The 10,970-nt window shown below is 32.8% G+C and overlaps 1 protein-coding gene across 4 annotated transcripts in view; it reads left to right on the top strand.

Moving 5' to 3' along the window:
* The first annotated feature begins 2,271 nt into the window (after positions 1-2,271).
* LOC106063352 (leucine-rich repeat and coiled-coil domain-containing protein 1-like) overlaps positions 2,272-10,970 on the top strand; it is a 265,048-nt gene continuing 256,349 nt past the window's right edge. Inside the window, exons 1-6 of one of the 4 annotated variants that reach the window (XM_056035607.1) lie at positions 2,272-2,414; positions 4,863-5,196; positions 6,218-6,435; positions 6,853-6,960; positions 7,086-7,141; positions 8,667-8,840. In XM_056035607.1, coding sequence (XP_055891582.1) covers positions 4,919-5,196; positions 6,218-6,435; positions 6,853-6,960; positions 7,086-7,141; positions 8,667-8,840 — 834 coding nt within the window. In that variant the 5' untranslated portion in view covers positions 2,272-2,414; positions 4,863-4,918. The other 3 variants (XM_056035603.1, XM_056035605.1, XM_056035606.1) reach the window with 3 other exon arrangements.

Below are 10,970 nucleotides of genomic sequence, written 5' to 3'. Positions count from 1 at the left end.
ATATAGCCTTAATTTTATTAAATCTAAATCTACTAGATTTAGTACCTTAATTATCTTTTTTAGTCTAGACTCTATAGTCTATAGTTATAAGGAAAGTTATTGTTACATAGACATAGAGTAGAGTATAGAGGATGATAGAATATGATTCTAGAACTAGATTATATTATAAATCTAGATCTAGATAGTAGAAAGATCTTTAGCAATTACTAGATCTAGATTCTAGCTTTAAAACATAAAATAAGAAAGTTATTCGATGTACATCTAGATATTATGTCGAGATCAACTGTGGGGCTAAATAGTACCGAATGTCGGATAATTAGTACTTCCGGTACTTTTTACCCTCCTGGCGCCGGTACGATTTACCTCAAGGGGTCAGCCCACATAACGGTTTATCATATTAACATGTCTAAAAATAACTGATGTACTGAGGCATTATTTTCAAGAGGAAAGGTTGGTTAACAATGCAATAGCTTTTGAAACATGATAGGTTGCCTCATTAGATAATTATACGATTTCTAACATGTGCAAAAATTACATCAAAAAAGGTAAAAATGAATAAAACCTTACCGTTTTGGTGTCTTTTGATTAAGCTCCATAAAATTAACATGAATGATGACGCTATATAGTTGTAGGTCAATATGCCAGGTTTTATATTTTTAAAGACCATTTCTAAATATGAAAATTTTCGGTGGCACGAATTAAACAGTGGTACGTTTTACACCCCTTTCCCCCTACTATGATTTCTCCATAAAAGTAGGACCGCCCCCCCCCCACTCAAAGGGTTTAGATGGGAAGGGCAGTAGAGGTATTCGCTCCTCCCCTTCCAATCGGCCAACAGGTGAACGACATAATATAAAGACCGGTTAAAATATCAATAACAAGTTTTAATCATATATATAGATATTTAATTGATTCTGTTAGCAAGCTGTGATTTCTACATATAAATAGGACCGCCCCCCCCCCCACTCGAAAGTTTATTGTGGATGGGGGGGGATAGATGCCATCTAAAATTAGGTTGAAATATAAATAATTAGTATATATTATTAACATAAGTAATAAATTCGTATACAAATTGTGTGAATTCTATACTAAAACTCGTCCGCCCCCCCCCCTGGGGCGTCGGCCGAGTGGGGGGTGGGTGATCGCCCCTTACCCCCCCCCCTGGATCCGCCAGTGGTGTGGAAATATAAACTTAAAATCGGCCCCCGAAGTGGTCCACCCAGGCAGGCTTCAATATTTTCAGAAAGAACATCCAAATGAAATTATAAGAAAGACAAATGAGAGATAAGAATGGAGAAAGAAGGTTGACAGATCTTGTGTAGTGCCCCAACGGTGCAGCAGATCAAAGGATAGGTGCAAGTGAATGCAAAGTTAGATGTGAACCTGGCCTATCTAGTTCCCCTTTCAGACCTTGTTGTCTATAGGGCAGATAATGTAAAGTTCATCTGTTTTTTTGGCCTACGGTTAACGATCGAGGGTGTCATGTAGCCAGCACAACGACCAACCGCCTTTACTGTTCCCCAACTAATGTCAGGTACCCATTAGAGCTAAGAAGACTCAGAGGTGCCCAAGGATTCCGAAGTTGAAAATCTCAATCTTAACCAGGATTCGAACAGGGGACCCTCGGTTCGGAAGCTAAGCGCTTTACCGCGGCTCTCCTGGTCTAACTGATGTCTTTTAAATAATGTAATTGTTTTGTAAAGGATCAATCTCTTAAACGAATCCTCAAAAAAAAAAAAAAGACCACTTTAAAAGAAAATTTAAGACAAATGCAGTTTATAAGATTACTATTCGTTTTAAATTAGGTTTAACTTATAATGCATACTAATTAGCTTTTTCTCTTAAAAAAATGCTTACATAACTGATTTTAAAAATTAGATTTTTCGCTTTCAGGAAAAAAAAAAGGAGCAGTTGCATCAGAACTTTGAATGGTCTAAAATATTGTGATGTCGGATTTTCAATATCTTTTCTAGTTTACGAGATCTAAACGGGACGGACGGACAGACGGACAGACATTTCGCACAAAAGTAATAGCTTCCTTTCCCCTTTCAGGGGCCGCTAAAAAATTCAACAGTTGCACTGAACTATAAAAATGTTCAACGTATAATTTATGTCGTAAAGTGCCAGTGACAGTTTGAAAATTCTAAAAATAAATTTGTTATATTTTCTTATATTTATAAACTAGATTATCTAAAAATATCTAATCATCTATAATATAGATTTATGTGTAGATTTTTGTTCGATATACATCTAGATCTACAAAGAACCCAAAAACATTGATTGGATTTTTTTTGTTTACAGAAACTTTTCCAACATTAAAAACAACAACAAAACAAAAGTGTTACTGTCTCCAGCGGCAAGTGTAAACATGAAAAGCAACTAGATCTAATAACTAATGTGTAGTTACTCACTGAGTAGGTTACTGTATAGATCTAGATCTCTAAGGTCTAAATTTAGATTTCTAATTATTAACAGATCTAAAAGTGTGTGTGAGAATATCCTCAAATTTCAAACTTTCAGCTAAGCCTAATGAAAGATTCAGTCACAATTAACTTATTACTTATTATAATTAAGTCAATTTTCTGATTTTGAATTCAGAATTGAGAATGATTGAATATTGATTATTATTATTTTATTGACCCAACTCAATTAATCATTATCATATTTATATTATTATTATGATTATCATTTATCATTTCAATGAATCATGATGATCATCCAATCATCATGACCAAAGACCAATGATATTATTATAAAAGATTAATTATTATTATATTAGAATCTAGATCTAGATCTATTCTATACGTCTATAGTCTATAGATATGATTTATGATACGATAGTCGATAGGTCTATTAAGTAGATATATATATAATTCTATATAATAATATATCCATGTGAATGGGACAATCATCACTGGACATCACAATGATCATGATGACTAAATTTCTGAATGAGTTTAAACTTCAATGAATAGATCTATGTGACATGTCTGTAAAAAGTCTGTTTAAGAAAATGACTTTAATTAGAATTACGAATCAAAAGGTTGCTGCAGTGCCTACAGTTCCAGTCTGATCAGAGCGTTCTTATTTATTACAAAGCTTCTAAGTAAATATCAACTCACTCTGTCTGTATTGTAAAAAGTTTGTACATGTTATTTCTCCCACACCCAATAAAGCTGAAATTTTACACAATTTTTTCTTTTACCTGTCAACACAAGAATAAAAAAAATAATTAACCAAGCAGCTTATTAACCATTGGTAATTCATTATTTTGCTTGGTATCTCAAGAAGGGAAAGAAATTGTACTTGACTGAAGTGGTGGTAATAAAGCTGAGTTACTGAATTATTCCACGATATAGGCTGCTACTTTAAATTGAAACACTCAATGCATAGCTATACAATCTTCTCTAGTCATTAATAATATCTCACTAGCAGTGGTTAGTATGTTGGCTTGAGGAGGCTTTTAAAAACCAATTACATTAAAATCCACCCAGATATCCCTTTCTTTCTCACACACAAACACCCATTTTCCCAACTGTTCCCGATAAGTGATAGCATCATAGCATATTGAGAAAGCTAAAAGCATCAAATAGCGCTAAACAAAAACTATTGGTAAAAATATTAATTGCACCGGTATATTGTTTTTAGTCTAGATTAATTACAAATTTAATTACATGACTGATCCAAATTAATTGATACATATACTCTTCGTATAAGCTTTTTGTTATTTAGCAGCCCCTGAAAGGGGAAAAGACGCTATTAGTTTTGTGTGAAATGTCTGTCTGTCCATCCATCCCGTTTAGATCTCGTAAACTAGAAAAGATAGTGAAAATCTGACATCATAATATTTTAGACCATTCAAAGTTCTGATGCAACGGCTAATTTTATCTTTTCTGACACCGAAAAATCTAATTGTATCAAACATTTGTATTGCTAAGTTTAGTAAGTTCTGTTATACTAACTACTACATTTACACAAAAAAAGTTTAATTTTTTTTTTAAAGAAAAAATCTATTTAGTATGCATATAAGTCATATATATATAATCTATATCTAGATCTATATTTATATCCTGTCCAATGTCTTAGATTTTCAAGTCTTGTCTTACAAAGTTATATAGACAAGTTATATAGATCTAGATTTTTTTAGATAGATTCTAGATTGACTAGATCTATATGTTTGTCTCAAAGATGAAATAAAACAAGAAGTGAACTGTAAAGTTGTAAGTCAAGATAGGACTTCATCGAATTGCAATCTAAAAATCATCTCAAACAATTTTTTATTTTTTAAAAAAAGAGCATCATTAAAGGTTTAGTCTAAAGCTGAATGGCCATGTAAGCTTTAAAAAAAAAATTTAAATAGAAAAGACTTTTGTTTTTGATTTGACCTGAATTTCTTAGAAATAATGAAATTAATACAACAAATTAAACTTGATATTTAACATGTGAGTTAATTTAAACTGGTTTAAAGTTTATTTTAATAAAGATATGCTTCGACACTCAATACAGTTTTACTTGCAATATAATTTGTAATAAATAATGTGGATGTTGTACTGCTTTTCAAGTAATAGTCTACTTTCCATATCAATTTAAAAATATTTTTTTTAACCTTAAATCCTCTTTTAGTGGGTGTACCCCTAATTCCCTTTGAAATATTTAGACCAACACAATACTTTATGCTACTAAATTCATGCTTTTGACTTTCCTGATTATTTAGATAAAAAAAAACAACTTAAAAAAATATTATGATAATTTATTTGTACATAAAAATGCTCCACTTACATTTATGCAACTTCCGTCACCTCTAGTTTGACAACAAAACTTAATTGAACTCATAAATTCTTTAAAAAATATATTTTCTTCAGCAGCTGCATAATAATTGTTGACGAATTGAAGATATTGATGAATTCTATACCTGGCAATGACGCCTCAAGGGGACATAAAGCATTTATCACTTATAGATTCTGGTGTAAGCAACATCTGGTCTTTATCTCTAGCAAGTGATCTTGAAAGTTTGAACCTTCATGGAAATCACATTCATCACATCAGTAACCTTTCTCATTTAACAAATCTTGTTCACTTGGATTTATCAGCCAACCAGATATCAATCATAGATGGACTAGAAACACTTGTTGGTCTGAAGACATTGAATTTGTCGTGCAATCTCATTACAGAAGTTTCAGGACTGTCTGGCCTTAGGTAAGTGTTTATATCCAATATCTTTCATTTTCAAAATTAAGCTCGCAAGCTCTTATTCATGACACATGGTGGGAGAGGAGTAAAGCACTAAGACAATGAACTGAGGTTTCAAGCTTTAATCCTGATTAAGGCAGAGATTTCAGATTAAATGTTATTTCCACTGATGGACACTTTAACATTGTTTTGCAGACTAGTTAAAAGAAGTGTGTTGTTTTTCTAGTTACATAGAATCTCTCAATGTCAGGGGAACACTGTATCACTGATGACTTTATGTTTAGTCTAGGCCTAGGAGAAGATGCTAACCCTTACATATATTATTCATTGCCCCTAACAAAACATGAATCCAGTGAAAAATTGACCACTTATTTTATCAATTAGTCATAATTAATTATTTGTGTTTTTATATGGAATATATAGTAAGCTAAAGGGAGGTAAGCCACGTGTAGAGAATTTGGCAATAGGATAAGTTAGATAGCTAAAGTAAAACAGAGTAATTAAATGTTAATGTAAAGATTATATCTATAATCTACGGCTGTATGTTGATTTAATGATTATATAAAAGACTGCACATATATTAATCATTTATAAAGAAAACTTTGTGTTGTATCTCTTAATTAATGTTGTCTTAATCATCATTTTCACAATTGTTTTCCCTTCTACAAAAATACATAGAGTTACCTCTATCTGCTGCCTATCCTCGCAAAAATGAATACCTAAAGAGACTTCAGTAAAAAAAAATCTAAAAATGCTTATATTAAAATACACTAAAAAGTAGAAAGTTGATATTTTGCAGAATTATTCATAGTCAGTAACAATACATGAATCAATAAAATAAAATTAACCAGTTAATTAATCAATTAGTGGTTATAATTTAATTTTGTTTTTTTTTTATAGAAAAATGGAGTAAAATGTTGCAGCATTGAGAGATATGACAGTGATTTTGTAGTTCTTCCTTTTAGATAAGCTCTTGTCGTTTTTTTTTTATAGTATTTTTTTTTACTTCGCTTGTTTTTTCTTTCAGGTCACTTGAGTCTTTAAATTTGAGCTACAATCAAATAGAAAGTATCAAAGGCTTACACTGTTTTTGTGCAGCATCATTCCATTTGAACTATTTAGCTTTACATGGTAACAAGTTAAAGAACATTCAAGATGTCATCAGGTCTGTACAAGGAATTAGAACTTTACATCATTTAGTGCTCCGCCAAGACGGATCAGGGAATCCATTATGTCACATTCAAGGTAAAACTTTTGTACATGAATGATTTAACTGTATAGAATTTTGCCCTTGTTATATAAAGAGAGAGTGATCCTTAAAGGATTATGGCACGACATGGCCTAAATTGTGCTGATGTGCCTAAACTCAAAACTCAAACTCATTTAATCTTGCAAGCTTAATTCTTTTACAACAGTTTAAACCTGTTGGCTTCATTAAGCACTCTATAGTGAATGACTTTTCCTTTCTAACATTAGACTTTATATTTACTGGGTATTCTTTTATGTGGGTGTATAAGACATGATTTTTTTATTTTTTTTTATTGAATGATGATTGCTTTCATTTTTTATAAATATGAAAGGTCATCTAGTTTTATAACTTAATTTTCTTTCTATCTTAAACTTAACATGATTAAACTTTTTCTTCATGACATTACAATTCAGGTTATGAGCGTAACATCTGGTCTAATGTTCACCAACTACAGACTCTAAATGGTTTAGATAAGTCTGGCAAATTTAATAGCAATTTGGATTCTGTTAGCAATATTCCAGGTTAGTGCATAAATAACTGTTTAAATTAACAATTCAGCCACATTAAAAATATATTAAAATATAATTATCTTAACTTAGAATCACAATCATGACAATCATTTAACCTTTTAATTATTATTTTTTAGGATTGGCATCTTGCCTAGATATTTTGTTGTCCAGTAGTCAGGACCAATCATCTCAGGTAGGATTAACAAATGTTTATTAACATTTTTTTACTTCAATCTTTAATGCAATTACTGCCATCCACGTTTCTCTTCACTCTCTTTTATATTCTGTAATTTATAAGTAATGTTATCACTACATTTTACTCAATGATGTTAGGAGTATGATTAGTACGAATATTTTAAAGCTTCAATATATTGTTATAAACCTGGTGGTGACACAGATGGGGATAGTGATGTGTAAGTTTTTAGACTACGCAAGTCACCCCAGACGAGCGGTCAACTGTGAGGAGTGACAGTACATACCAGTTTGGGAAGGACCTGTGTTGTAAATAGTATTCACGCAAGTCACGTCAAATGTAGTCTTGTGATCAACCAGAATGCTCAAGTGACGTTCCATCCGGTTCTAGTAGGCCTATAGGGACTCTATATTAGAGGGAATGTGTCAGAGTCAAGTCACTTCACGCTACCTCGCAATGGTTGTGTCATTTGGAGCAGTTTGCATAGAGCTCGGATAGTGGGGAAACTTAACAATATCAATGTAAGCTTTAGGAAACTGATGACAATGAAATTACCAAGAAAAACAAAAACTTTCATATTTGTACCATAACATTATAAGACAGAATTTATTTTGAGCATTAGCTACAGTTGTATAGCAGTGATGTGTCGAAATTGAACTCTTTCTATATTTAGGCTCACATTCTGGTTAAACCAATGTTTTTAGTTATTGGAAAAGTCAAGCATTAAAATTTGAAGTTCTGAAAACTCCACACCAACTAACACTAAAGTTATTGCAAATAGATTTCAGACATTATGGAACATCTATTAAACCTTTGTGGCTCACTCACTTGCTATTACTTTTATATTTTACATTGATAAAAGAAAAATATATATTTAACACTATGAATAAAAAAAGTAAATAGTCATTTGGGTTCCGCGAGTAGGTGTACCACGAGCTACTGGGGTAGTTAACAAGTATGTCTACAGGTGAGTTAATTTTAGTTCTTCTCGATAATGAAAAAAATTTATTACAATATCACTAGGGTCTTTAAACTAATCTAGAGTCTGCTCTAATTCGATACAAAGATCAAACATTAAATGATTTCTGGTCGAGTTTGTCTGATGAGTACTGCAATATTTCAAGACAAGCTAAGGTTATGTTATTTCAGTACACGACAACCTGGAGCAGCATGATTTTATTATGTTGCAACAATTTCAAAGTCTTCAAACAGGCTTGACGCCACACCAGATTTTAGAATTCGTCTTAACAATATCATCAAAGTCAATCAACTTTATGTTTTCATATGTTTTTGTATGTATTATATGGGCCTAGATATATATTTGAAAATAATTAATAAAGCTAAATTTAGAATATATTTTATTATTTTTTATTTAAACAAAGAGGAAATAATCCAGCCTAAAAACTAAGCAAAGTGTTCCGCTGAATTGTCCTAATGTACAAAGTGTTCCGTTAAAGAAAATGTTTTGGAAACGCTGAACTAATAGAATTGTGAAATATTGAAAAGTGATTTTGTTTTCTACTAGGCCTCCAGTCCAGCTTTATTTATTACACCCAAGATAGATGCCGTTATTGAACAGTTCAAACAAAAACTTGCCATGGCCCAGGACTCCAGCTCATCAATGGATCATTCTTTAGTCAAATCTTCTGTCTCAAGTCCACAAACTGACAATAGCTATTCTAAAAGCACAAGAAGAAAGGTGAGAAGAGGCTATCTCCTAATTCTACCTAATTAGAAATTTAGATTTCTTGAGAGAGAAAAAAAAAATTGTTATAGACTTTATTGGGAATTTGATGAGATTATAATTAGACTATTTTAGACGGACCTAGGAATTATGGGAATTAACAAAATAGGAATTATGGGATATATTTTAACGATCAACAACGACTCACTCCTCTTAGTTAATGGCGAGACCTTCTTTTGTAGTAACTGTCGACATTTGGACTGTGCCCCTTCATTTTCTAGATTAAAACATTTTGTTAAGTATCTATCGTTTTCCTTAAGGTTATTCTACAAGTTGTTATATGTTGTTGGTTGAACGAACTCCATCTAGACTTAAATCTACATCTCAGACATCTATACTCTATTTACTAAACAACCCACAACAATATATTATTTATAGTTCATCCGTCTTAATACAATGATGACCATATTGTTTAGTAGTTTCAATATAGTGTCGAAATAGATAAGACTAGATGTCATTAGACTACAGAACTAATTGCAGTTTGTATTTAGTAACTTAAAGAATCGAAAACTAGTCACTCATTTACATATTTTTCATTCTAAATGAGAAGTCGACTGTTATGTTCAACTGCACATTCAGTCCAGCGGACAGAATTTATCAAAGTAGGTCAAATTGAAAAAAAATGGTTCTTCATTATTGAGAAACTTCAAGCTAAGGCCAGGTCCAGTCAAAATGTAAATACATATGACAGATCAGTGTCAAGTGCAGCTGAGGTATTTTTTATTCTTTACTCTTTGTGCACATCTTGACACATAGAGCATCAAGAAGTCTTGGTCTATGTGTTGTTACATTATTTGGATGGCTGCCTGTCCCTGGACTGTCGTTCTGTTGTCTTGATGGTCCCAGCTTCATACCCTGCCCACTGCCAACCAACACCCATCTTTCTGTGAGAGGTTTGGGCTAGGATGTAGATTATCTTCAACTAGTCGACCAGCGGCCTACCATATGCCACTATTTTGCAGGGCCGGCATTAGGCCTCACACTTTCATAGGACCAGCGCTAATTCTAGGTGTATAAATTATTGTATGACACCATTTTATAACTTATAACAGATTTCCCGCGGCCACCTGTCGATTTACCAGGAGCTCTCTGAAATCTCCTGAAACTGCAAAATATATATAAAAAAGTCCTGAAAATATCCAAAAATTATTAAAATCTTTTGAAAACTCATACAAATCTCCTGAAATGTATGTACAAAAATTGTCATTTTGGGGTGTCATTCAATATGGAAAACAGCAATCCTATGCACGATAAAAAAAACCCCGGCATTTTGCAATACCCGTAATTGTGGAATCTAGTGAAAGAAGCTTCTAGCGCCTCCAACTAAGGAAGAATTACTTGAGGTCAACAATTCTCATAGATTGATTGAAACATTTGGTAATTCTTGCTATTGAGCGTGATCTATGTAGGAAATAGAATTTTTATGATACACTGTATGACTTTGCTACACGCAAGGCTCGTAAAGTAATTTTGTACGTAGTTATGAATGAATAAAATGCAAAGACGAATTTATTTTCTAATACAAACTCTAAATTTTCACTTATTATCCGTATCCCTACCCAAACTTGGCCCGGCGAAATCCGTTTCGCATAGAGCCCCACAACGGTTACTTCCGGCCCTGCTATTTAGTGACGGGTGAATACAGAGTAGATTACTTGCTCTCTTTCCATGACTTCTTGGTCACAATGGTTAAGTCCGGCCCTGCTATTTAGTGACAGGTGAATACTACTTATTCTCCCCCCCCCCCCCACTCCTTTTTTTTTTTCACCTACGTAGGGTAACTCTAGTCTGTCCGACTTGCAAAAATAAAAGAGTGATCTTTCCATTACGTAGTGTCCTAACTCTTGAGCGAAGAGAGTTATTTATATTGATGCTGAAGGAGCATCCGAAACGTGTCAAACATTTAAGAAACATTTACCAAAGACTGTGTGAGCATCATACCTCAGCATCATTGGCTTCTGCTTGTTGAGACATCTTGGTATTGTGCCTTGTTGATGTTTTACGGCAATGTGCCATTGTTGCCCTTTTTTATGGAAACTAGGAATGGGACTAGAACTAGATCCTAGCTTAGGGCTTCAGCCATGT

The sequence above is a fragment of the Biomphalaria glabrata genome, chromosome 7 (genome assembly GCF_947242115.1).
Source record: "Biomphalaria glabrata chromosome 7, xgBioGlab47.1, whole genome shotgun sequence".
In the NCBI taxonomy this organism is placed as follows: Eukaryota; Metazoa; Mollusca; class Gastropoda; family Planorbidae; genus Biomphalaria; species Biomphalaria glabrata.
This window is presented reverse-complemented; position numbering and strand designations above follow the sequence as displayed.